Raw genomic sequence first — 26806 nt, forward strand, 5'->3', positions numbered from 1 at the left:
CACACTTTGCCTGCATGTCCTATCTCTTATGTGAAATTATTTAACCGGGGGATCTTACTAACGACTCCATTGATCAACTCATGACTGTTGCCATAGAAACACAGTGTGTGTTTTGTCTTTCACATAAACTATTGAGTGTTGTGCTGTGGTGTTGGACTGTCTCTCAGGGCCTGTTTGGACATCGCCCCCAGCCAAGTGTGAATAACGGGCTCCAGGAGAGCTCTGTTTGTGTTTGTGTGTGTGTGTGTGTGTGTGTGTGTGTGTGTGTGTGTGTGTGTGTGTGTGTGCGTGCGTGTGCACGTGTGTGTGCGGGAGCAGGAGCATTTTTGCGTGCCATTATGTTGATGCCTATTTTTGCACTATTCAGGCTTAATTCAGATTAGTATTTAACAGTTAGTGAATATATCCATGTAGACTTTGAAGGAGGGGGAATTAGATTGTGAGTTGCTTGGTCTCGTGTTGTCCCTCTGCATTCTACCCACGTTTCTCCCATATTTAGCTCACCATAGGACTACATTTAAAACCACTGTCTTCCATGCTTTCCTTACGGACAGTCGTGTTTATGATTTATTGCTTTATTGCCCCCCTACCTTACACTAGGGTGGAGGGGGGGGGGCACACTGGTAATGATCAGAGATGATGACCAACCCAAACTAATCACTTAACTATATGCTGAGTATACAGTACCTCTAGACTGGAGGTTATATAGGCACTTATAGTAACAATGAGGTAGATTGGAAAGCTTCATCCCTCACATCTAAGCCTGTGATAAATACTGAGATGGTCACTGCACTTCTAATTGAATAATTCACATAATTAATATCTATAGTCTAGCTTTTTTTCTATATTCTGAATAAACCATTTACCCAAATTGTCATTGATATACTGTTTCATATCTTCAAATACTCCATAGCATGGGATTAAATGTGACCATTGTGCTGTCACTGGGACTGGCTTTGTGGCTTTACTGAACAGGTAGTCTCTCGGGACAGCCTTAAAGGGGCAATCCGCAGTTGAAACAATAACAAAGCGGCCACAATACAGATTAGAGCCATGGTGAGTGAATGAGTCAAGCCACTGCAATAACATGCTTCGCAACTCAGGGTACAGTGTCACAAATAGGTTGGGATTGCTGCTTGAAAGATTTCAGAGTTAGTTTAATATTGTAAGACTCATGGCTCTATTCGATCAAGCCTACATTGCAATATTTATGTAGCATGTCAACTATAGTCTTTCGTGGCCATCCTTCCAAATCTCGTCTTATGGGTCGTTCTAAGAATAGAGTACATTTTATGTCCCTTCGATTTTTTAAAGTAAGAATTGTGCACCAATATTGAATTTTAAAAGCCTGTTATATTAAATGAAGTACCCTTTAAAATAGACCACATGGAAAGTTCAATACATTTTGATATGAATAAAGACTTGCTAAAGTGCAAAAACTCTGGATTTTGACATGTCCCTCGTCCTGTTTTTCCGACATCTATTTCAAAACGGAAAACAAAGATGAGTGCTTCTTATTGAACAAATTCAGATGGTTTCGTGCCTACTGAACAGGACCCGGAAGTATCTCGTTACCCATCAGCTGCCGTGGTTACATGCTCGAGGTAGAAGTTGCTCTCAACCACAGACATAGATGTCTGTTACTGTGATCAACTGGGTGTGAAAACGGGGTCATCGGCACTCCGCAAACTGTGTTAGCCTGCTGAGCTAAAGCCTTAGGAATAAGCTCAGGAAGCTAAAGTGAGTCTTCAGGTCTCAGACAAGGTTGCTCCTCACACGTGTCCTTTACACCAGAAAGTGGCTAGTCTGGATAACTTTAGCAATTGAAGACTCTTCCTTCTTCTTCCCACAGACATGATGACTTGAAGGAGATGCTGGACAGCAACAAAGACTCCCTGAAGCTGGAAGCTATGAAGAGGATTGTGGCTGTGAGTACTGCTGTCATCATCTCCACTGTCAACCACCACCATCTTCTAAAAAAAACTCACTGGGTGAATCTCAGAAGTCTTTCCTTGATTACTCAGGAGGAGGCGAGGAATCAAGCACATGAGGAATCTTTGGAAAATACTTTCAAAATTCTTTCTCTCTCTCTCTCTCTCTCTCTCTCTCTCTCTCTCTCTCTCTCTCTCTCTCTCTCTCTCTCTCTCTCTCTCTCTCTCTCTCTCTCTCTCGCTCCCCCCACCCCCCCTTACTTTCAAATCTGCTTTCAGAGCTTATGCTGTAATTTTGAAATTTCCACCCCATGTCCGAGGTAAAGTTTCAGATCTTACTCTTTGAGTAATTCTGATTTCTGTAAATACACATTGCGGCCCTCAAGGCTCAAAGTAGCATCATAGCCCACAATATTTAGGAAATCATAGATGGCATTTATCTTCTATCCATCTATATCTTATATCCTTCTGGTGGTTGATAAATGGTCTTAGTCCTAGCTTCAACAACCATCAGTAGGTGTTAGTCTTCTGATTCGTTGTCTGAGTTACCCTCCCGACTGTCCCAATTAGCCCATACGTCAGTGGCACCCTTTGCATTTTCCAATCGACATCTATTATGAATACGGTTGCTTTAAAATATTCATGATATTAATTATGTAATTGTAAAGGCAGAACAGTTTATTTTCTGGAGTACATTTTCTGCTACTGTCGAAAATGTGCTTGCAATCGAAGAGGGCGTACTCCTCATAACAAGAATAGCCTGAGGGATTGAAGTTGAATATCTGCCATTCCTAAGACTGAACCCAGGCATCCCATTAAAGACGACAGCTGTAAGAGAAAGCGAGAGAATATTCATTATCGGTGTCAGTTTCTTACTACTGAAGCAGAGCAGCCATCACTGCATAATTTATATCTGAGAAGCGTTAGAGAGGTGGAGGGAAAAATGTTGCTAGGCCGAGTAAGTTTGTGGCCAAATATAAGTCTGATCAACTGCGAATGCAGGTTGCCGCCACCAGTACTGTTACGCAAAGTATAAGGTTTCATGTTCTACTTTGATGACAGTATAGGAGAATTGGTTAACATCTTTTAAAACCCCCGTGCAGTCTTTATTTTATTTTATTTTGTATCATCACTGTATGTCTAATAAACCACTGGGTGTGTTTATTTAATGAAAATAACTCCAAATACAGTGGGGGAAAAAAGTATTTAGTCAGCCACCAATTGTGCAAGTTCTCCCACTTAAAAAGATGAGAGAGGCCTGTAATTTTCATCATAGGTACACGTCAACTATGACAGACAAATTTAGAAAAAAAAATCCAGAAAATCACATTGTAGGATTTTTTATGAATTTATTTGCAAATTATGGTGGAAAATAAGTATTTGGTCACCTACAAACAAGCAAGATTTCTGGCTCTCACAGACCTGTAACTTCTTCTTTAAGAGGCTCCTCTGTCCTCCACTCGTTACCTGTATTAATGGCACCTGTTTGAACTTGTTATCAGTATAAAAGACACCTGTCCACAACCTCAAACAGTCACACTCCAAACTCCACTATGGCCAAGACCAAAGAGCTGTCAAAGGACACCAGAAACAAAATTGTAGACCTGCACCAGGCTGGGAAGACTGAATCTGCAATAGGTAAGCAGCTTGGTTTGAAGAAATCAACTGTGGGAGCAATTATTAGGAAATGGAAGACATACAAGACCACTGATAATCTCCCTCGATCTGGGGCTCCATGCTAGATCTCACCCCGTGGGGTCAAAATGATCACAAGAACGGTGACCAAAAATCCCAGAACCACACGGGGGGACCTAGTGAATGACCTGCAGAGAGCTGGGACCAAAGTAACAAAGCCTACCATCAGTAACACACTACGCCGCCAGGGACTCAAATCCTGCAGTGCCAGACGTGTCCCCCTGCTTAAGCCAGTACATGTCCAGGCCCGTCTAAAGTTTGCTAGAGTGCATTTGGATGATCCAGAAAAGGATTGGGAGAATGTCATATGGTCAGATGAAACCAAAATAGAACTTTTTGGTAAACACTCAACTCGTCGTGTTTGGAGGACAAAGAATGCTAAGTTGCATCCAAAGAACACCATACCTACTGTGAAGCATGGGGGTGGAAACATCATGCTTTGGGGCTGTTTTTCTGCAAAGGGACCAGGACGACTGATCCGTGTAAAGGAAAGAATGAATGGGGCCATGTATCGTGAGATTTTGAGTGAAAACCTCCTTCCATCAGCAAGGGCATTGAAGATGAAACGTGGCTGGGTCTTTCAGCATGACAATGATCCCAAACACACCGCCCGGACAACGAAGGAGTGGCTTCGTAAGAAGCATTTCAAGGTCCTGGAGTGGCCTAGCCAGTCTCCAGATCTCAACCCCATAGAAAATCTTTGGAGGGAGTTGAAAATCCGTGTTGCCCAGCGACAGCCCCAAAACATCACTGCTCTAGAGGAGATCTGCATGGAGGAATGGGCCAAAATACCAGCAACAGTGTGTGAAAACCTTGTGAAGACTTACAGAAAACGTTTGACCTGTGTCATTGCCAACAAAGGGTATATAACAAAGTATTGAGAAACTTTTGTTATTGACCAAATACTTATTTTCCACCATAATTTGCAAATAAATTCATAAAAAATCCTACAATGTGATTTTCTGAATTTTTTTTCCTCAATTTGTCTGTCATAGTTGACGTGTACCTATGATGAAAATTACAGGCCTCTCTCATCTTTCTAAGTGGGAGAACTTGCACAATTGGTGGCTGACTAAATACTTTTTTTCCCCACTGTATATATTTTTTCATTTAGCTTAGCCTCCTTATATATATATTTATATACACAGCCCTGATTGGCGGATAGGATTGTCTAGACCAGGGGTGTCAAACATACGACCCACGGGCCGGATCCAGCTTTCAAATTAATAAAACCAAATTGAAACTGTGTAGAAATGTTAATGGACCTCTATTCATACCGTTTCTTGACTGTGTCCAGCTCGCTAATAATCACCAACTGCCAGGGAGCATCGAAAATTCCCAAAATGATGGATAGAGGACTATTTGTAGCAAATGTTGAAGGCGAGGAAATATAACTAATTTTCAGTGCAGCCCTCTGGACCTCGTTGAAGACCAAATGTGGGCAAAATGAGTTTGACTCGCCTCTTATTAATAAATTGAAAAAATCAAGTTTTTGACTGCACTGCCCCTTTAAAGGTAGATTCAACGATATGACATCATCATACACAGCAGGGCAACTTCCTATTACAGACATCAACAATAAAAAGCATGAGCTGATGCACAGCCAAGAATGTTTGTAGAGGTGCTGACTAACAGAGAGTAAACTGTAACAATTTAAACATTGTTTATTTCATTATATTTTTATGCTGACATCAACAATTACAAACTTCATATCTAATAAGAATACTACTAATTGGCTCTTCCCAATGTGGGCTTAAAGGGGAATAACGGCAAATTTCGAAAATGTGTCTTTGTTCTGAAACCTCTGACTCATTGTTAGACTGTCTGTCAAAGTGTGCACATCTTTCACTCAGGGAGCGTGAGGTAGAGCTAGATCGAGAGCTACGTCACAGGGTTATACAGCCCCCCACTCACTGCAGTGCTAGATAGAACTTTCTGGAATAACGCAAATCTATTACAAATATAAACGTTCTGTCACAACTAAAATACTAAATTGGGGAAGTCCAATCGTTTGTGAGATATGGCATATACATTTTATTTAATACATTTGGATCGCTGGGTTCCACAGCGACATCATTTAGGAGATAAATGTTGTGAGCACAGTGTTTCTGATCAAATCAACAATTATCTTCTAATGTATTTGTGTGGCTATGATGCCATCGTTAGAGCACAGCATTTTCTGCTTGGTTTCCAGAGCATTGAAAGAGAGATGAAATAGGCTACTACCGAGGTCTGATGATGCTTCTGACAATATAGTAGGCTAAAAGGCGTGTTGTGTTGGGTTGGGTGATGTGTTAAATTCTGATGTAGGCGATTCTGAAAACTGCCGGTGTGATATGTTTTATTAGCAGACCTCTCCTGTGTGTCTTGTTGCATAAACTGGTTGCTTTTTCCTCCTTGATTTTTTACATTTACATTTTAGTCATTTAGCAGACCCTCTTATCCAGAGCGACTTACAGTTAGTGAGTGCATACATTATTTTTTATACCCCCGTGGGAATCGAACCCACAACCCTGGCATTGCAAACGCCATGCTCTACCAACTGAGCTACATCCCTGCCGGCCATTCCCTCCCCTACCCTAGACGACGCTGGGCCAATTGTGCGCCGCCCCATGGGTCTCCCGGTCGCGGCCGGCTACGACAGAGCCTGGATTCGAACCAGGATCTCTAGTGGCACAGCTAGCACTGCGATGCAGTGCCTTAGACCACTGCGCCACTTGATGGGCAGAGATCTCAGAAAAGGTCAAATTGTGAACCCGTGACCCAAATGTATCACTTAAAATGTATATGCCATATCTCACAATCGATTGGACCTTCCCAATTTAGTATTTTTGCTGTGACAGAACGTTTATATTTTTCGTAGATTTGCGTTATGCAAAGATATATCTAGTGCTGTAGTGTGTGGGGGGCTGTATTAACCCTGTGACGACCTGGTCTCAGAGCATTTAGTATTATTCTGTACGTAATTCTGAGAAACTCCATTTAGTGGGATATGTTACGTTTGGTATGGTTACATAAGACAGATGATTACTTAAGGCAAAAACAAAAGGAGGGTGGTTGGTCGGAGTGGATAAATTGGAGTATAATGTGAACGTCTAGCAACTCGTTGCGAGTTCGAATTTCATCACGGACAACTTCACCATTTTAGCTAATTAGCAACTTTTCAACTACTTACTATTTTTTAGTTACATTGCATTACTTTGCATTAACCCTCGAATCTCATCACATACAACTTTAGCATTTTAGCTCATTAGCAACTTTTCAACTACTTACTACTTTTTAGTTACTTTGCGACTACTTAGCATGTTAGCTAACCCTTCCCCTAACCTTAATCCTTCACCTAACCTTAACCCTTTTAGCTAACCCTAACCTTAACCCTTTAACCTAACTCCTAAACTTAACCCTAACCTTAACCCTAACCCCTAGCCTCGCTAATATGAATTGTAATTCGTAACATATCATACAAAATGGGTGATGGTCATCCACTAATTAATAGAAACCATACAAAACGTAACATATCATACTAAATGGAGTGTCTCGGATTTACGTACAGAATGCTCTAGCTCTACCTCGCTTTCCCTGAGTGAGAGAGGTGCGCACTTTGACAGACAGTCTAACTAGGAGTCAGAAGGGTTTAGGGACATAGACAGATTTTCTAAATGTGCCGTTATTCCCCTTTAATGTTTCAAACAGGAAGTGGCTGTGTATGATGATGTCATATTGCTGGGTTTACCTTTAAAGCTGGAATCCTTAATTGCTGAAACTGCCATGTCAGTTTGGGATATCACAACAACAGAGTTATTGCAAACAACAAACACTGTTTTTTTTCTCTCCAACATCATTGCATACACGATAGAACAGCAGAAAATGTACTACAGTGGAGGCTGGTGGGAGAAGCTATAGGAGGACGGGCTCATTGTAATGTATAGAACGGAATACATTTAACCATATCAAACCATATGTTTGACTCCATTCCATACGGACATGATATCTTTAAAGCCCACACTGTCATTTGAGATTCAGGCTACTGTCTCCTGCTATGCATTTGAGTGTTCATAGTTTCTCACTAATCAAATAACATACGGCTAAATTGACGGTTTTGACAATGCAGTCCAGTGTGTGACCATTCTGTACTATGTTTGTGATCTCCAGATGATCGCCAGAGGGAAGAATGCCTCAGACCTCTTCCCAGCCGTGGTGAAGAATGTGGCCTGCAAGAACATCGAGGTAAGTCTTGGAGCCAGCCAGCCATCCTACATATACCGTAGCATGAAGTTGAGGTCACATATACATTAGACATTGATCGCTTCAATAAATTTTGATGGGGGGTATTGTCTGGCCCGAGTGTTACTTTTTGGATCTTTGAGCCGTGCATAGGCCTATATATCGAACTGTTAATACCTACATTGGAGAAATTGCCCGTTATTTTCATTTAGTTAATTATCTCAAGCAGACAATGAAGCAAACAATATAGAGGCACAAGAGTAATTGAAGGCTTGGCTATGTTTAGGTTGTCTTGCATCTAGACTGAATGTTGCTCTGTTTCATGTGAAACGAAGTGTGGATGCGAGGCAAATATTAAGGTGTTGGTTTTGCTTATAGACTGCCAATGAATTAATAGAAGCATTGTAGACTGATAATTGGCAGGTTTTGGGAGATATATCCAAAGGTGTGTTGTACTGTCATGTCTCCCCCCCCCCTTCTCTCCTCTTCCCCTCTCTCTCCTCTTCCCCGCTCTCTCCTCTCTCTCTCTCTCCTCTCCTCTTCCCTTCTCTCTCCTCTTCCCTTCTCTCTCCTCTTCCCTTCTCTCTCCTCTCTCTCCTCTTCCCCTCTCTCTCCTCTTCCCCTCTCTCTCCTCTTCCCCTCTCTCTCCTCTTCCCCTCTCTCTCCTCTTCCCCTCTCTCTCCTCTTCCCGGCTCTCTCCTCTTCCCCTCTCTCTCCTCTTCCCCTCTCTCTCCTCTTCCCCGCTCTCTCCTCTTCCCCGCTCTCATCTTCCCCGCTCTCTCCTCTTCCCCGCTCTCATCTTCCCCACTCTCTCCTCTTCCCCTCTCTCTCCTCTTCCCCTCTCTCTCCTCTTCCCCTCTCTCTCCTCTTCCCGGCTCTCTCCTCTTCCCCCCTCTCTCCTCTTCCCCTCTCTCTCCTCTTCCCCGCTCTCTCCTCTTCCCCGCTCTCATCTTCCCCGCTCTCTCCTCTTCCCCTCTCTCTCCTCTCTCTCCTCACTCTCTCCTCTTCCCCTCTCTCTCCTCTTCCCCACTCTCTCATCTTCCCCGCTCTCTCCTCTTCCCCTCTCTCTCCTCTCTCTCCTCACTCTCTCCTCTTCCCCGCTCTCTCCTCTTCCTCTCTCTCTCCTCTTCCCCTCTCTCTTCACTATCTCAGGTGAAGAAGCTGGTCTATGTGTACCTGGTGCGCTATGCTGAGGAGCAGCAGGATCTGGCTCTGCTGTCCATCTCAACCTTTCAGAGAGGCCTGAAGGTCAGTCACCTTGCCCATAACCACAGATCTAGGATTAGATACCCTACCCCTGATCCTAACCTTAACCATTGGAGGGAGACAAAGATATCTGTCCCTAGACCTGTGGTCAGTGGCAACTTCTATCTACTCCTCTGGAGTAAAGGTGGTCCATTAAGTTGGGAACACACGACATGATGTCAGAAATCCTATGGTGTTGTTATGACGAGACGAAGATAGTTCTAATATCAAAGTCGTAAGATGTATTTATTTTTGCTTCACAAACACACAGCAGGAGCAGGGGATTTCTCTCCAGCCATTTTACAATAACCATCTGTTTCACATGCTCTCCTAGCTGAGAGGAGATACTAGCGGAGGTTAATAAAAAATAGCTAGGTCTCTCCCTCCACTCTCTCTCTCACAGATTAATAGCCAATCGATAGTTAATTCTGAGATTAGAGTTCTCCTTTTTCTGTCACTCTATCCTCGCTGCCACATGTAAGGCAGCAGCAACAACACAACTAGGTCCAAAAAGTTTGAGGCTTGACACATGTAGCATATCAGTAGGTTTCTCCATGGTCGATGGCCATGCTATTTGTGACACTTCACTGAATTCACACTGGACCTACAGAGCCTCCCAGCAGTAAAGAATAGCCATATGTGGGCCTCCCAAGTGGCGCAGCGGTCTAAGGCACTGCATCGCAGTGCTTGAGGCGTCACTACAGACCTGGGTTCGATCCCGGGCTGTGTCACAGCCGGCCGTGACCGGGAGACCCATGAAGCGCTGTCTCTGTCTCTCTCCGTCTCTTTCTAGGACCCTAACCAGTTGATCCGGGCCAGTGCTCTGCGTGTGCTGTCCAGCATCAGAGTCACCATCATCGTTCCTATCATGATGCTGGCCATCAAAGAGGCTGCCTCCGACATGTCCCCCTATGTGAGGAAGACGGCCGCTCACGCCATCCCCAAACTCTACAGGTATAACAGGGAGGGGGGTCTGTGTCTGTACGAGAGAGGAAGAGATATACACAGAAAGAGAGAAAAGAAAGAGAGAGAGAATCCAGCTCCTTGTCTTCCTGACACATGTCTCCTGTCTCCTCTCAGCTTGGACCCAGAGCAGAAGGACTGTCTGATTGAGGTCATTGAGAAGCTCCTGGCTGATAAAACCACAGTAGGTGAAATATTTTCCATTAGCCAACCCTGTATGCCCTTTACAAGGGAAACTATGACTGAAAACATAAGCTCAGGTAAATCCATGTTCTGCTTTGGACTATAGGTGGCATTACAGGCTTGGGTGAATGGTACCGTATCAGGTTGTGTTAAGTGTGAAAATGATACTTACATGCCTCTGCCAAAGTAAACATATGGGCGTTTTCTGAGCTTACGGTATTTACAGGACTTACAGAATTTCTCTCCCTCTGACTGTGCCTGCAGCTAGTGGCAGGTAGTGTTGTCATGGCCTTTGAGGAGGTGTGTCCTGAGCGCATAGACCTGATCCATAAGAACTACCGTAAGCTGTGTAACCTGCTGATCGACGTGGAGGAGTGGGGTCAGGTGGTCATCATCAACATGCTCACGCGCTACGCCCGGACGCAGTTCCTCAACCCCAACATGAACGTGAGTACAGCAGATCCCCACATACTGTGTCTTCGTGGTTGTGTGGGTGCGTGCGTGCGTGTGTGCGTGTGTGTGCGTGCGTGTGTGTGTGTGTCTAGGTTACTCCACTCATCCCTCCCTCTCTCTATAGGAATCCCTGTTGGAGGAGGGTGGTGGAGAGAACGCCTTCTATGGCACTGATAATGATGATGACACCGAAGATGAGGAAGACGAGGAGAAGGAGAAGAAGAAGACTGAGGCGACTGCCATTGTCAAGAGGAAGCCTTACGTCATGGACCCAGACCACCGGCTACTGCTGAGGAATACCAAGCCCCTACTGCAGAGCCGAAACGCAGCAGTGAGTATAATACTACTATTACTACTCCTACGACTTCTACTACTACTACTACTACTACTACTACTACTACTACTACTACTACTACTACTACTACTACTAATAATAATAATTATTATTATTCTTTCTCTCTTCCTCCTTCTCTCTTCTATCTAGGTGGTGATGGCTGTGGCTCAGCTATATTTCCACCTGGCACCCAAAGCGGAGGTAGGCGTCATTGCCAAGGCTCTGGTGCGCCTCATGAGGAGTCACAGGTCAGTGTCACCTGTCTTTCCCATTGTCTTCCCAGAGATTGAGCCATTGTAACCGACGCGTTGCCATGAACTATCTATACTCAGGACAGAGTTGTCATGCTATCTGACGTGAGACAGTGCTCTCTTTCCATTAGAGAAACTCAACACCCTGTTCTAAATTTGTTATAGAATTTGAATATTCTCTTATCAACTACATTGTCATAACTTCTATGGTTATATTAGTCTCGTTAATTTACAGATGTAGGGTCTTAATTTGACCAGTTTCTCACAGCAGCAAAATAATCCTGCAGCAACAGGAAATGGGAATTATTATGTGGATAATAATTAATGGACATTATTGCAGGGGTTGATAAATTTTTTGTTAGAGCAAATCTAGTCTGACATTTTAAGGTGGAAATGACTAACTTTAGAAGCCTTTTTAAACCTTGAATACACTACAAGTTTGCATTTCCTGCAGCGCAGGAAAATAATCACACAACAGGGTGATCAAATTAAGATCCTACACCTGTACATCAGACTTTTTATATTGTTTGAATGTGTTTGAGTATTATTATAATTTCAATTGCAGGGTGTCACAATAGCCTATTCCTTTAAATAATATTCTCATTCTCAGATGTAATATAACTCTAATCTAGAGTCCACATAAATGGGACCATAGAGAAGAACAGGCACAAACAGTAAACAATGTCACAAAAAGCAAGGAAATTGCTGTGTCTCATCCTGTCTGTCTAACCCCTGCTCTTTAGTTTATTTATGGTGTTGTGGAGCTGCGTGCACAGTGATGAGGTCATCAGTCAGCAACGAGGGAATTTCACCATGAAATTGCTCAGAGAACAGGTTACATCCATCTGCCCAGGGATGACTTCAGTATTGTCACTGTGTGACGTGACAACAGCTACATCTCATAGTGTGTGTGTGTGTGTGTGTGTGGAGAGGCAGCTGCATGCAATTAATGATATTCATGTTCTCTCTCACTCTTCCTGCCCCCCCCCCCCCCCACCCCCCACCTCCTCTCTATCCCCATGTAGTGAAGTGCAATATGTCGTCCTTCAGAATGTGGCAACGATGTCCATCAAGAGAAGGGTGAGTCATAACTCCAACAATATCTCCAAAGGGTGCAAAAGGGGGCTGTATTGAATGGTCAAATGGATTCAAGATTGTTTAGGGGCTGATTTGTTTGGCGCCTCAGAGGTACTGCATGGGGTCTGCAGCACAATCTAAAATGATACATGTTATTTGTCTCTGTGTTTCCCAGGGGATGTTTGAGCCCTATCTGAAGAGTTTCTACATCCGCTCCACAGACCCAACCCAGATTAAAGTCCTCAAGGTGACCAAACACCTCTCACATTGACATGCATTCCTTTCATGTTACAGTATGCTGCGACAAGTTGAAATTTCAGAACTTTAATCATAGTCTTGATTGTTTTGACAGCTGGAGGTTTTGACCAATTTGGCCAACGAGACAAACATATCCACCATCCTGAGAGAGTTTCAGGTACAGTAAAATGGATAAGACTTCTGTCACCGTTTCCAGGTTAGCTTGACTGCCATTTGTGATAAGGAGGATCATTTGTTTTGCTTTCCTGTGTATTTGGATACATTTGTCACTAAGGGGTGCAGGTCTTCCTACAGTGGCTTAACTTCACTCCATGTTTTCTCTCTGGCAGACGTACATTAAAAGCAATGATAAAGATTTTGTGGCTGCTACCATCCAGGCCATCGGCCGCTGTGCCACCAACATTGGGGAGGTGAGGGACACCTGTCTCAACGGCCTGGTGCAGCTGCTCTCCAACCGCGATGGTGAGTAGACCTAACACTCTTCCCGTTCAGACACGCATTACATTTTTGCATTGTTATTGAGACTTCTCTTACACCAATTCATAGTTTGCCAATAGTCCAGAAGCAAGTCTATTCATGCAACGCATCCCTCAGGGACACGCCACACCACTAAGTCCATACATGGAATGTACATAGATGTCAACAATAGAAAGTATAAAAGAAAAGAGCACAATTTTTTTTTGAAAAACAAAAGTTAAGGCATTCAGTGAGTCTCAGAAATTCAGTGTGTGAAATAGATCAAAGGTCTTAATAATTCTGCATATTGTCACGATCGTCTGAGGAAGCGGACCAATACGCAGCGCGTTGAGTGAACATGATGACTTTATTTAATCAAAGCAACCACGAAAACAAATAAACTAATGACGATAGTGAAGTCCACAGTGACAAAATACTGTACATGGAACAAAAACCCACAAACACACAGTGAAACCACAACAGTTTAAATATGGCTCCCAATCAGAGATAACGAGCCGACAGCTGACACTCGTTACCTCCGATTGGGAGTCATATGACTAATCACCAAACATGAAATGAACAACTAGAAACCAACATAGAAATACACCCAAAAGAAAATGAACAACCCTGGCTCAATACTCAAAGTCCATGGAGCCAGAGTGTCACAGTACCCCCCTAAAGGTGCGAACTCCGGGCGCACCAACATACAGTCTAGGGGAGGGTCTGGGTGGGCGTCTGTCCATGGTGGCGGCTCTGGCACTGGTCGTGGTCCCCACCCCACCATAGTCACTACCCGCTTACGTAGCCTCCTCCAAATGACCACCCCCAACTAAACCCCACAGGATTAAGGGACAGCACTGGACTAAGAGGCATCACCGGACTCAGGGGCAGCACCGGACTAAGGGGGCAGCACCGGGCTAAGGGGCAGCACCGGGCTAAGGGGCAGCACCGGACTAAGGGGCAGCACCGGACTGAATGGCGGATCCTGGCTGGCTGGCTCTGGCGGATCCTGGCTGGACGGCTCTGGCGGATCCTTGCTGGACGGCTCTGGCGGATCCTGGCTGGACGGCTCTGGCGGATCCTGGCTGGACGGCTCATGGCTGGCTGACGGATCTGGCTGCTCATGGCTGGCTGACGGATCTGGCTGCTCATGGCTGGCTGACGGACCTGGCTGCTCATGGCTGGCTGACGGATCTGGCTGCTCATGGCTGGCTGACGGATCTGGCTGATCCTGTCTGGCTGACGGATCTGGCTGATCCTGTCTGGCGGAAGGCTCTGGCTGATCCTGTCTGGCGGAAGGCTCTGGCTGATCCTGTCTGGCGGAAGGCTCTGGCTGATCCTGTCTGGCGGAAGGCTCTGGCTGATCCTGTCTGGCGGAAGGCTCTAGCGGCTCCTGTCTGGCGGAAGGCTCTAGCGGCTCCGGTCTGGCGGACGGCTCTGAAGGCTCATGGCAGACGGGCGGCTTTGCCGGTTCAGTACAGACGGGCGGCTTTAGCGCCGTTGGGCAGACGGGCAGTTCAAGCGCCGTTGGGCAGACGGGCAGTTCAGGCGCCGTTGGGCAGACGGGCAGTCCAGGTGCCGTTGGGCAGACGGGCAGTTCAGGCGCCGTTGGGCAGACGGGCAGTTCAGGCGCCGTTGGGCAGACGGGCAGTTCAGGCGCCGTTGGGCAGACGGGCAGTTCAGGCGCCGTTGGGCAGACGGCAGACTCTGGCCGTCTGAGGCGCACCTTAGGCCTGGCGCGTAGTGCCGGAACTGGAGGTACCGGGCTGAGGACACGCATCTCAGGGCTAGTGCGGGGAGAAGGAACAGGCCGGACCGGGCTGGCGACGCGCACCGTAGACTTGGTGCGGGTGGCAGGAACAGGCCGGGCTGGGCTGGCGACGCACACCGTAGGTTCTGTGCGTGGAGCAGGAACAGGCCGGGCTGGGCTGGCGACGCACACCGTAGGTTCTGTGCGCGGAGCAGGAACAGGCCGGGCTGGGCTGGCGACGCACACCGTGGGCTTGGTGCGTGGAGCAGGAACAGGCCGGGCAGGGCTGTCGACGCACACCGTATCCTTGGTGCGTGGAGCAGGAACAGGCCGGGCAGGGCTGTCGACGCACACCGTATCCTTGGTGCGTGGAGCAGGAACAGGCCGGGCTGGGCTGGCGACGCACACCGTAGGTTCTGTGCGTGGAGCAGGAACAGGCCGGGCTGGGCTGTCGACGCACACCGTATCCTTGGTGCGTGGAGCAGGAACAGGCCGGGCTGGGCTGGCGACGCACACCGTAGGTTCTGTGCGTGGAGCAGGAACAGGCCGGGCTGGGCTGGCGACGCACACCGTAGGTTCTGTGCGTGGAGCAGGAACAGGCCGGGCTGGGCTGGCGACGCACACCGTGGGCTTGGTGCGTGGAGCAGGAACAGGCCGGGCAGGGCTGTCGACGCACACCGTATCCTTGGTGCGTGGAGCAGGAACAGGCCGGGCAGGGCTGTCGACGCACACCGTATCCCTGGTGCGTGGAGCAGGAACAGGCCGGGCTGGCCTGGCGATGCACACCGTAGGTTCTGTGCGTGGAGCAGGAACAGGCCGGGCTGGGCTGGCGACGCACACCGTGGGCTTGATGCGTGGAGTAGGAACAGGCCGGTCCGTACTGGGAACACACACCACTGGCTTAAACTGGGGATCAGGAACGGGCCGGACCGGACTGGTAACACACATCAGTCTCTCACGCCGTGCCGCAACAACTTCCCTTCCTCTACTCGCCAATGGCTCCCGTAATCCGATAGCCTTCTCTCCACGTCTCCCTGTAGCAGCCTCCTGCTGCCCAGCCGCCCAAGCCATGTGCCCCCCCCCCAAAAAACTTTTTGGGGTTGCCTCTCGTCCTTCCAACGATGATGGCCCTGCTGACGCCGTTGCTCCTCTCTCGCCAGGGCCTTGATCTTCCCCCAAGGTCCCTTGCCCCCGAGCATGTCCTCCCAGGACCACGATTTGCCCACCTGGGCCATCGCCAGCCTCTCGATCTCCTTACCAGGCGCTTCCTCCCATGTCCAGCTGTCTTGCTCCTGGACACACTGCTTGGTCCTTCTATGGTGGGTTTTTCTGTCACGATCGTCTGAGGAAGCGGACCAATACGCAGCGCGTTGAGTGAACATGATGACTTTATTTAATCAAAGCAACCACGAAAACAAATAAACGAATGACGATAGTGAAGTCCACAGTGACAAAATACTGTACATGGAACAAAAACCCACAAACACACAGTGAAACCACAACAGTTTAAATATGGCTCCCAATCAGAGATAACGAGCCGACAGCTGACACTCGTTACCTCCGATTGGGAGTCATATGACTAATCACCAAACATGAAATGAACAACTAGAAACCAACATAGAAATACACCCAAAAGAAAATGAACAACCCTGGCTCAATACTCAAAGTCCATGGAGCCAGAGTGTCACACATATCCCCATGATTGTATTATTCTCGTTTTTTTCTTCTTACAGTAACTATTAACAGTTGAACAGGGGGATGTTCATTTTTTCCACTTTGACCATTAAACCAAATCAGATCTTAACGGTGTTATATACTCATTTCAACCAAATCTTTATGAATGTATTTTCTCAGAGAAAAGGTCAGTCTCTCCATCACAAAGACCTCATGTATCACATTTTTAGTCATTTAGCAGACACTCTTATCCAGAGCGACTTGCAGTTAGTGAGTGCATACATTTTTTGTATATATATATATATATATAATATATATATATATATATATTTTTTTTTTTAATTATACTGGCCTCCCGTGGGAATCACATCTATCCAATCATTGAACATGGGTGCCTCCGTTTCACCTTGGGATCTAGAGTGTTATGAGCCCTTTGTAATTGTTTTAACTGAGATTGCAGTTTATTAAGTTTCTCTCGTCTATTCTTCTTTAAAAGAGATGTAGAGGCGATCATTTCCCCCCTCATTACAGCTTTGCATACATCCCAGAGCACAGACGGTGACACCTCACCATTGTCATTCTGTTCCAGATAGGTTTAAATTTCCAGTTTCATTTGTACTTTCGTCTGTGGGTTATTCAGAATATTTGAGTTCAACCTCCAGAGAGTCGATCTTGGTCTATTATTCAAACACATGGACGTACAATGAGTATACCAAACATTAGGAACACCTTCCTAATATTGCGTTGCACCTCCCCCCTCCCTTTTGCCCTCAGAACAGCTTCAATTTGTCATCGAATTTACTATACAAGGTGTCGAAAGCATTCCACATGGATACTGGCCCATGTTGACTCCAATGCTTCCCACAGTTTTATCAAGTCCTTTGGGTGGTAGAACATTCTTGATACACACGGAAAACTGTTGAGCGTGAAAATACCAGCAGCGTTGCAGTTCTTGACACAAACTGGTGCGCCTGGCACCTACTACCATACCCCGTTCAAAGGCACTTACAGTGCATTCGGAAAGTATTCAGACCCCTTGACTTTTTCCACATTTTGTTACGTTAGTCTTATTCTAAAATGTATTAAATTGTTGTTTTCCTTCATCAATCTACACACAATACCCCATAATGACAAAGCAAAAACAGGTTTTTTGATTTTTTAAAACTGAAATATTAGATTTACATAAGTATTCAGACCTTTTACTCAGTACTTTGTTGAAGCACCTTTGGCAGCGATTACAGCCTTGAGTCTTCTTGGGTATGACGTTACAAGCTTGGCACACCTGTATTTGGGGAGTTTCTCCCATTCTTCTCTGCAGATCCTCTCAAGCTCTGTCAGGTTGGATGGGGAACGTCTCTGCTGGAAGGTGAACCTTCGCCCCAGTCTGAGGTCCTGAGCGCTCTGGAGCAGGTTTTCATAAAGGATCTCTCTGTACTTTGCTCCGTTCATCTTTCCCTCGATCATGACTAGTCTACCAGTCCCTGCCGCTGAAAAACATCCCCACAGCATGATGCTGCCACCACCATGCTTCACCGTAGGAATGGTGCCAGATTTCCTCCAGATGTAACGCTTGACATTCAGGCCAAAGAGTTCATTCCTGGTTTCGTCAGACCAGAGAATCTTGTTTCTCATGGTCTGAGAGTCTTAAGGTGCCTTTTGGAAAACTCCAAGCTGGCTGTCATGTGCCTTTTACTGAGGAGTGGCTTCCACCTGGCCACTCTACCATAAAGGCCCTCTACCTATCTCTTTCATCATCAAGTATAGATTTTCCTACAAATGGGTTGGGGTCATTCCTGTAGAGTCAAGTTTTGGGTTTGAACGTACATTCATGTCGCCTCCACATATCAGGATTCCCTGTGCTTCAGCTGACATCATATCAAACATTTCCTCTCAAAGACCAATGTGATATAACAAAAGTTCAATGAAGGTTGTTGACTAACAATGTGAACATGTGTCGGTTGCAGAGTTAGTGGTGGCCGAGTCAGTGGTGGTGATTAAGAAGCTGCTGCAGATGCAGCCCGAGCAACACAGTGACATCATCAAGCACATGGCCAAACTCACCGACAACATCCAGGTACGTGTACATAGGCCTCTGATCTTAACCTTGACCCCATAGTGTAACTACATGAGGTGCTCTTTTTCTTGTCATTGTTTTTGGTTGTTGTTGTTCATATTTGTCCCCAAACCTTCACAACAGTCCTGCTTGGTTTTGCTGGTTCATTTGTCCCCAAACCTTCACAACAGTCCTGCTTGGTTGTGCTGGTTAATTTGTCCCCAAACCTTCACAACAGTCCTGCTTGGTTGTGCTGGTTCATTTGTCCCCAAGCGTTCACAACAGTCCTCCTTGGTTGTGCTGGTTCATTTGTCCCCAAACCTTCACAATAGTCCTGCTTGGTTGTGCTGGTTCATTTGTCCCCAAACCTTCACAACAGTCCTGCTTGGTTGTGCTGGTTCATTTGTCCCCAATCCTTCACAACAGTCCTGCTTGGTTGTGCTGGTTCATTTGTCCCCAAGCCTTCACAACAGTCCTGCTTGGTTGTGCTGGTTCATTTGTCCCCAAACTTCACAACAGTCCTGCTTGGTTGTGCTGGTTCATTTGTCCCCAAGCGTTCACAACAGTCCTGCTTGGTTGTGCTGGTTCATTTGTCCCCAAACCTTCACAACAGTCCTGCTTGGTTGTGCTGGTTCATTTGTCCCCAAACCTTCACAACAGGCCTGCTTGGTTGTGCTGTCAGTTTGTTTTGATTAAGCAACAAATAGGCACTTTTGTTGAAAAAACTAATTGTTAATTGTATTGTGTTACTATTGTATTATGATTGTATTTCAGAAATTGTAACATATGACCAATAGCCAGAGCTAGCTCTTCCAGTTTCTCCACTTGATCCATCCTGTTTGCCCAATGTCCATGCTCTGTCTGCCTACACAGGTGCCCATGGCGCGGGCCAGTATCCTGTGGCTGATCGGGGAGTACTGCGAGCACGTTCCCAAGATCGCTCCGGATGTCCTGAGGAAGATGGCCAAGACCTTCACCAACGAAGAAGACATCGTCAAGCTGCAGATCATCAACCTGGCTGCCAAGCTCTACCTGACCAACTCCAAACAGGTGATGCAGTTATAATGCATTTAAGACTTGTGATGAGCATGTATGACCCCATTATAATGTCTTATAACATCTCATGGCTGCCAAACTCTACCTGGCCAACTCCAAACAGGTGCCAGCATCTACACTGAATAAAAATATAAACACAACATGTAAAGTGTTGGTCCCATGTTTCATGAGCTGAAATAAAAGATCCCAGAAATGTTCCATACGCACAAACAGCTTAAATCTCTCAAATTTTGTGCACAAATTTGTTTACATCCCTGTTATTGAGCATTTCTCCTTTGCCAAGATCATCCATCCACCTGACAGGTGTGGCATATCAAGAAGCTGATTAAACAGCATGATCATTACACAGGTGCACCTTGTGCTGGGGACAATAAAAGGCCACTCTAAAATGTGCAGTTTTGTCACACAACACAATACCACAGATGTCTCAAGTTTTGAGGGAGCATGCAGCTGGCATGCTGACTGCAGGAATGTCCACCAGAGCTTTTTGTAAGAGAACTGAATGTTCATAAGCTGCCTCCAACATTGTTTTAAAGAATTTGGCACAGAGACACCGTGATGAGATCCTGAGGCCCATTGTCATGCCATTCATCCACCGCCATCACCTGTTGTTTCAGCAAATGTGAATAAGACAGACACAGCACTAGGCTATATTTTCCCTGTGACTTTATTCCCCCTTCTCTCTCATGGTTCTCTAGGGAACAGCTGGTACAGCAGCTTGTATTTGTAAAGCCTTTACCAAAACACTGAGAAAACAGTGGGTTTAGTATGCAGTGGTGTAAAGTACTGAAGTACAAATACTTCTTAAGTAGGTTTTTTGGGTATCTGTACTTTACTTTACTATTTATATTTTTGCCAACTTCTACTTTTACTTCACTACATTCCTAAAGAAAATAATATACTTTTTACTCCATACATTTTCCCTGACACCCAAAAGTACTCGTTACATTTTGACAGGAAAATGGTCCTATTCACACACTTATCAAGAGAACATTCCTGGTCATCCCTACTGCCTCTAATCTGGCGGACTCACTAAACACAAATGCTTCGTTTGTGAATTATGTCTGAGTGTGCCCCTGGCTTTCCGTCAATTAAAAAGAAAAAATGGTGCTGTCTGGTTTGCTTCATATAAGGAATTTGAAATGGTTAATACTTTTACTATTACTTTTGATACTTAAGTATATTTAGAACCAAATACTTTTAGACTTTTACTCAAGTAGTATTTTACTGGGTGACTTTCACTTTTACTTGAGTCATTTTCTATTAAGGTATCTTTTACTTTTACTCAAGTATGTCAATTGAGTACTTTTTCCACCACTGTTAATATGGCCACGTCCTTTAGCTGCTTTAGCTCCCCAGCTTCGCAGCAGTGTCTTGTATCAAACCCTTTCCCAAGATGGCAGAGAAGTAGATCATCTTCTCGTTTTACTGCACAAGCAGGCTTACTCCCTTTTTGGTTAAAAACACTTCCATCTCACTGTTAAATCATATTTTCCATAGGTAGGAAGAGATTTAGACTTTCAGCATAATTCAATATGGTACAGTCAAGGCTCTTCTACAGTCACTACTATTTCTATGGTCATTCCACCAATGATCCACTGGTATGATACAGTCATCCCTATGGCGCTGTCCACGGTGCTGAAATACAGGACACTGCAATGTAACACACCATCTCTCTCTCGCCCTCTCTCTCTCTCTCTCGGTGTCTCTGGCACCAATCTGTAACCTCCCTCCAGATGAAGGTAACATTCTCTCTCTTTTCCCCTCCTCCCACACTCCCTCCTCCCTTGTTCCTCTCCTCCCTCAGACAAAACTGCTCACTCAGTACGTGCTGAACCTGGCCAAGTACGATCAGAACTATGACATCCGTGACCGGGCGCGCTTCATCCGCCAGCTCATTGTGCCCACTGACAAGAGTGGTGCCCTCAGCAAGTATGCCAAGAAGCTGTTCCTGGCCCTCAAGCCTGCGCCCATCCTTGAGTCTCCATTTAAAGGTGTCTTTCATCAGATGGTGTTCTTTTACTAGCCTGGTCCCAGATCAGTTTGTGCTCTCCTGCCAACGTCTATGGCGATAATGACCGCAGAGTTGGCAAGATAGCACAACCAGATCTGAGACCAGGCTAATCTCTTACTATTTCTGCTTCTGTTTTGTGTTGTCAGACATGAGCCTTTTAGGTTTTTTTGTAAGTAAACATAGTCCTTACCATAATTCATACCATAGAGATACAATATAATCATGTTTTATGTAATTATGTGGATCTTACTGTGTAATTTCTCTGTGTTTTCCAGATCGAGACCACTTCCAGCTGGGCTCGTTGTCCCACCTGCTGAATGCCAAGGCTGGCGGCTACCAGGTGCTGCCCGACTGGCCCGAGGCCGCCCCAGACCCCTCTGTGCGCAACGTGGAGGTGAAGGAGTCTGTGCGTGCAGTGGAAACAGTAACAGCCAGAGACAGGGGGCCTCTAGGGGCCCCCCAAAACCCGAGGGGAGCCCGAGGGGCACTCCTCTAGTAGGGCAATGCCTTGGAGGGGGCGCAACACCACCACCAAATTGCAGTAGCACCCAAACACTGACACATAACACTGACTTCATTAATCATGACCACCTGCCAGTCATTCACTGGTCACTCACTGTTCATCAGCATAACGTCATCCTCATATGCACTACGCACATCCCTATTGTCTCCCATGCATTGTCAATGGGATGCTGCTGCCGCACATACTGCCATTGGTGCCAGAATGTGTCCTGTAAAGGGTTAATTCTGTATTGGTCAAGTTCAAGGACCCAGATTCATGAACTGTATGGTATGCCCAATAAACATTATTACGTAACAGCTAATAACGTAACAGAATGAATCTGAAATTGACTCGGTAACAGGAATGACCAGTCCCAGCGTCAACTCCGATCAACTGGTAACAGAGTGGAGTATTGTTATGCTAATGACAGCTGAGGCTAGTTAGCTATCACCTCTGAGCACATGCGCACACTAGTGAAATTGGGAAATCACTGTCAGGCGTCCGCTAGTAAACTCTAGCTGGCCTAGCTGTGGCTTACTGGCCAAGTTTATCCAATACTATGCTACCCATTAGACCCCTCGCTGCTCTGGCCTCTCTAGGGTAGCAAACACCCCTAGTTTTCTTCTGTTTGATGCCTAATGAAAACGACCCAGCAAATGTACTGTTACTAAAACACACCACACAGACTCAAATTACCACCATGCAGTATAGTCTCGCCAAACTCCTCTAATTACCCAAACCACAGAGGCTCCCTTTTCGCCACACCTATCATTCCATGACATCAAATCAATATCCTTAAGTCTCGCTCCTTACATCCAAACCCTTGCGCTGGAGGAGTGATTAGAATTCTTGATTTGAGATTGGTTGTTCCATTGGGTTATCGTTGCTCCGTGAACGGTTTATGTTTGTTTTAAAAATGGTATTTTCATTCCCAATGGTTCTGCATTCATGTGTAATTCATGACCAAAGCAGATTTCCAGACGAGGTCACATGTGGATTTGTATCTGGTGACTTTTGACCTTTTGACCCCATGACCTCTCTCTCTCTGCCCTCGGTCCGCAGATAGAGGAGGTCATAACCAGCAGTGAGGGGCGGATCGGCTTGCTAGGAGACAGGCGAGAGGTGCCGTCCGTTTGAGAGTGCAGTGTGTTTTTACTGACTGCTCTACTCTCTCTCTAGTTTCTCTGTACCACTCAAACTCAAACAGGGCGCTTCAGTAATTTAAAGAGCGAGTTCATCCAAATGACTAATTCCAGACACTTGAAGGGATAGTTTGCCCAAATAACTAGCTGATCTTATCGTATGGATAGTCTAGCTACACTCTTAGAAAAAAAGGTGCTATGTAGAACCATACAGGGTTCTTCGGTTTGTCCCCATAGGGGAACCCTTTGAAGAACCCTTTTTGGTGCTTTGCAGAGGATTCTATCCAGTGGTGGAAAAAGTACCCAATTATCATACTTGAGTAAAAGTAAAGATACCTTTTAATAGAAAATGACTCAAGTAAATGTGAAATTCACCCAGTAAAATACTGTAATTATTAAAAAATATATATAAATGCAACATTTAAAGTGTTGGTCCCATGTTTCATGAGCTGAAATAAAAGATCCCAGAAATGTTCCATACGCACAACAACCTTATTTCTCTCCCATTTTGTGCACAAATTTGTTTACATCCCTGTTAGTGAGCATTTCTCGTTTTCAAAGATAATCCTCCACCTGACCGGTGTGGCATATCAACCGGCCTCTCAATCGCAGACCACGTGTATTGCGTTGTGTGGGCGACCAGTTTGCTAATGTCAATGTTTTGAACAAAGTGCCCCATGGTGGCGGTGGAGTTATGGAATGGCAGGCATAAACTACAGACAACTAAAATAATTGCATTTTATCAATGGCAATTTTAATGCACAGAAATACCGTGACAAGCTCCTGAGGTCCATTGTGAGGCCCATTTTTTAAAAGATATCTGTGACCAACAGATGCATATCTGTATTCCCAGTCATGTGAAATCCATAGATTAGGGCCTAATTAATTTATTTCAATTGACTGATTTCCAAAAAAGGACTGTAACTCAGTAAAATCTTTGAAATTGTTGCATGATGCATTTATATTTTTGTTCAATATATTTGGTTATCTATTTAACTAACTGTTTTCCAGTCTTATGGCTTGGGGGTGGAAGCTGTTCAGGGTCCTGTTGGTTCCAGACTTGGTGCATTGGTACCGCTTGCCGTGCGGTAGCAGAGTGAACAGTCTTTGACAATTTTTAGGGGGTTTCCTCTGACACCACCTGTTATAGAGGTCCTGGATGGCAGGGAGCTCGTCCCCAGTGATGTACTGGGCCATACGCACTACCCTCTGTAGCGCCTTGTGGTCGATGCCAAGCAGTTGCCATACCAGGCGGTGATGCAACCGGTCAGGATGCTCTCAGTGATGCAGCTGTAGAACATTTTGAGGATCTGAGGGCCCATGCCAAATCTTTTCAGCCTCTTGAGGGGGAAGAGAAGTTATTGTGTCCTCTTCACGACTGTGTTGGTTCGTGTGGACCATGATAGATCGTTAGTGATGTGGACACCGAGGAACTTGAAGCTCTCGATCTGTCCCCAGTCTACTATCAGCTCCTTTGTCTTGCTGACGTTGAGGGAGAGGTTGTTGTCCTGGCACCACACTGCCAGGCCTCTGACCTCCTCCTTATAGGCTGTCTCATCGTCGTCGGTGATCAGGCCTACCACTGTCTTGTCGTCAGCAAACGTAATGATGGTTTTGGAGTTGTGCACGGCCACGCAGTCGTGAGTGAACAGGGAGTACAGGAGGGGACTAAGCATGCACCCCTAAGGGGCCCCCATGTTAAAGGTTCAGCATGGCGGATGTGTTGTTGCCTACCCTCACCACCTGGGGGCGGCCCGTCAGGAAGTCCAGGATCCAGTTGCAGAGGGAGGTGTTCAGTCCCAGGGTCCTTAGCTTAGTGATGAGCTTGGAGGGCACTATGGTGTTTAACGCTGAGCTGTAGTCAATGAACAGCATTCTCACATATGTGTTCCTCTTGTCCAGGTGGGAGAGGGCAGTGTGGAGTGCAATAGAGATTGCGTCATCTGTGGATCTTTTGGGGCGGTATGCGAATTGGAGTGGGTCCAGGGTGTCTGGGATGGTGTTGACGTGAGCCATGACCAGCCTTTCAAAGCATTTCATGGCTACATACAGTGGGGAGAACAAGTTTGTAAAGTATTTGATACACTGCCGATTTTGCAGGTTTTCCTACTTACAAAGCATGTAGAGGTCTGTAATTTTTATCATAGGTACACTTCAACGGTGAGAGACGGACTCTAAAACAAAAATCCAGAAAATCACATTGTATGATTTTTAAGTAATTCATTTGCATTTTATTGCATGACATAAGTATTTGATCACCTACCAACCAGTAAGAATTCCGGCTCTCACAGACCTGTTAGTTTTTCTTTAAGAAGCCCTCCTGTTCTCCACTCAATACCTGTATTAACTGCACCTGTTTGAACTCGTTACCTGTATAAAAGACACCTGTCCACACACTCAATCAAACAGACTCCAACCTCTCCACAATGGCCAAGACCAGAGAGCTGTGTAAGGACATCAGAGATAAAATTGTAGACCTGCACAAGGCTGGGATTGGCAACAGGACAATAGGCAAGCAGCTTGGTGAGAAGGCAACAACTGTTGGCGCAATTATTAGAAAATGGAAGAAGTTCAAGATTACGTCAATCACCCTCGGTCTGGGGCTCCATGCAAGATCTCATCTCGTGGGGCATCAATGATCATGAGGAAGGTGAGGGATCAGCCCAGAACTACACGGCAGGACCTGGTCAATAACCTGAAGAGAGCTGGGACCACAGTCTCAAAGAAAACCATTAGTAACACTACGCCGTCATGGATTAAAATCCTGCAGCGCACGCAGGGTCCCCCTGCTCAAGCCAGCGCATGTCCAGGCCCGTCTGAAGTTTGCCAATGACCATCTGGATGATCCAGAGGAGGAATGGGAGAAGGTCATGTGGACTGATGAGACAAAAATAGAGCTTTTTGGTCTAAACTCCACTCGCCGTGTTTGGAGGAAGAAGAAGGATGAGTACAACCCCAAGAACACCATCCCAACCGTGAAGCATGGAGGTGGAAATATCATTCTCTGGGGATGCTTTTCTGCAAAGGGGACAGGACGACTGCACCGTATTGAGGGGAGGATGGATGGGGCCATGTATCGCGAGATCTTGGCCAACAACCTCCTTCCCTCAGTAAGAGCATTGAAGATGGGTCGTGGCTGGGTCTTCCAGCATGACAACGACCTGAAACACACAGCCAGGGCAACTAAGGAGTGACTCCGTAAGAAGCATCTCAAGGTCCTGGAGTGGCCTAGCCAGTCTCCAGACCTGAACCCAATAGAAAATCTTTGGAGGGAGCTGAAAGTCCGTATTGCCCAGCGACAGCCCCGAAACCAAAGGTTTCTGTACCAAATATTAAGTTCTGCTTTTCTGATGTATCAAATACTTATGTCATGCAATAAAATGCAAATGAATTACTTAAAAATCATACAATGTGATTTTCTGGATTTTTGTTTTAGATTCCGTCTCTCACCGTTGAAGTGTACCTATGATAAAAATTACAGACCTCTACATGCTTTGTAAGTAGGAAAACCTGCAAAATCGGCAGTGTATCAAATACTTGTTCTC

The 26806-nt window shown here is 45.7% G+C and overlaps 1 protein-coding gene across 3 annotated transcripts in view; it reads left to right on the forward strand.

Annotated features, from left to right (window-relative positions):
- The window catches only part of LOC123483299 (AP-3 complex subunit beta-2-like), a 76217-nt gene extending 52737 nt beyond the window's left edge, over positions 1-23480 (forward strand). For 2 of the 3 annotated variants that reach the window (XM_045212992.1, XM_045212991.1), the window contains exons 2-17: positions 1853-1928; positions 7779-7853; positions 9003-9098; positions 9889-10049; positions 10176-10242; positions 10506-10688; positions 10819-11025; positions 11179-11276; positions 12305-12359; positions 12532-12603; positions 12709-12771; positions 12944-13076; positions 18459-18568; positions 19421-19597; positions 21411-21597; positions 21893-23480. In XM_045212992.1, the coding sequence (XP_045068927.1) occupies positions 1853-1928; positions 7779-7853; positions 9003-9098; positions 9889-10049; positions 10176-10242; positions 10506-10688; positions 10819-11025; positions 11179-11276; positions 12305-12359; positions 12532-12603; positions 12709-12771; positions 12944-13076; positions 18459-18568; positions 19421-19597; positions 21411-21597; positions 21893-22113 (1981 nt within the window). In that variant the 3' untranslated portion in view covers positions 22114-23480. Of the gene's footprint in view, positions 1-1852; positions 1929-7778; positions 7854-9002; positions 9099-9888; positions 10050-10175; positions 10243-10505; positions 10689-10818; positions 11026-11178; positions 11277-12304; positions 12360-12531; positions 12604-12708; positions 12772-12943; positions 13077-18458; positions 18569-19420; positions 19598-21410; positions 21598-21892 lie in introns of those variants that run through there. The other variant, XM_045212993.1, reaches the window with a different exon arrangement.
- The last annotated feature ends 3326 nt before the right edge of the window (positions 23481-26806 follow it).

Source organism: Coregonus clupeaformis, unplaced genomic scaffold (genome assembly GCF_020615455.1).
Source record: "Coregonus clupeaformis isolate EN_2021a unplaced genomic scaffold, ASM2061545v1 scaf0067, whole genome shotgun sequence".
Classification (NCBI taxonomy): Eukaryota; Metazoa; Chordata; class Actinopteri; order Salmoniformes; family Salmonidae; genus Coregonus; species Coregonus clupeaformis.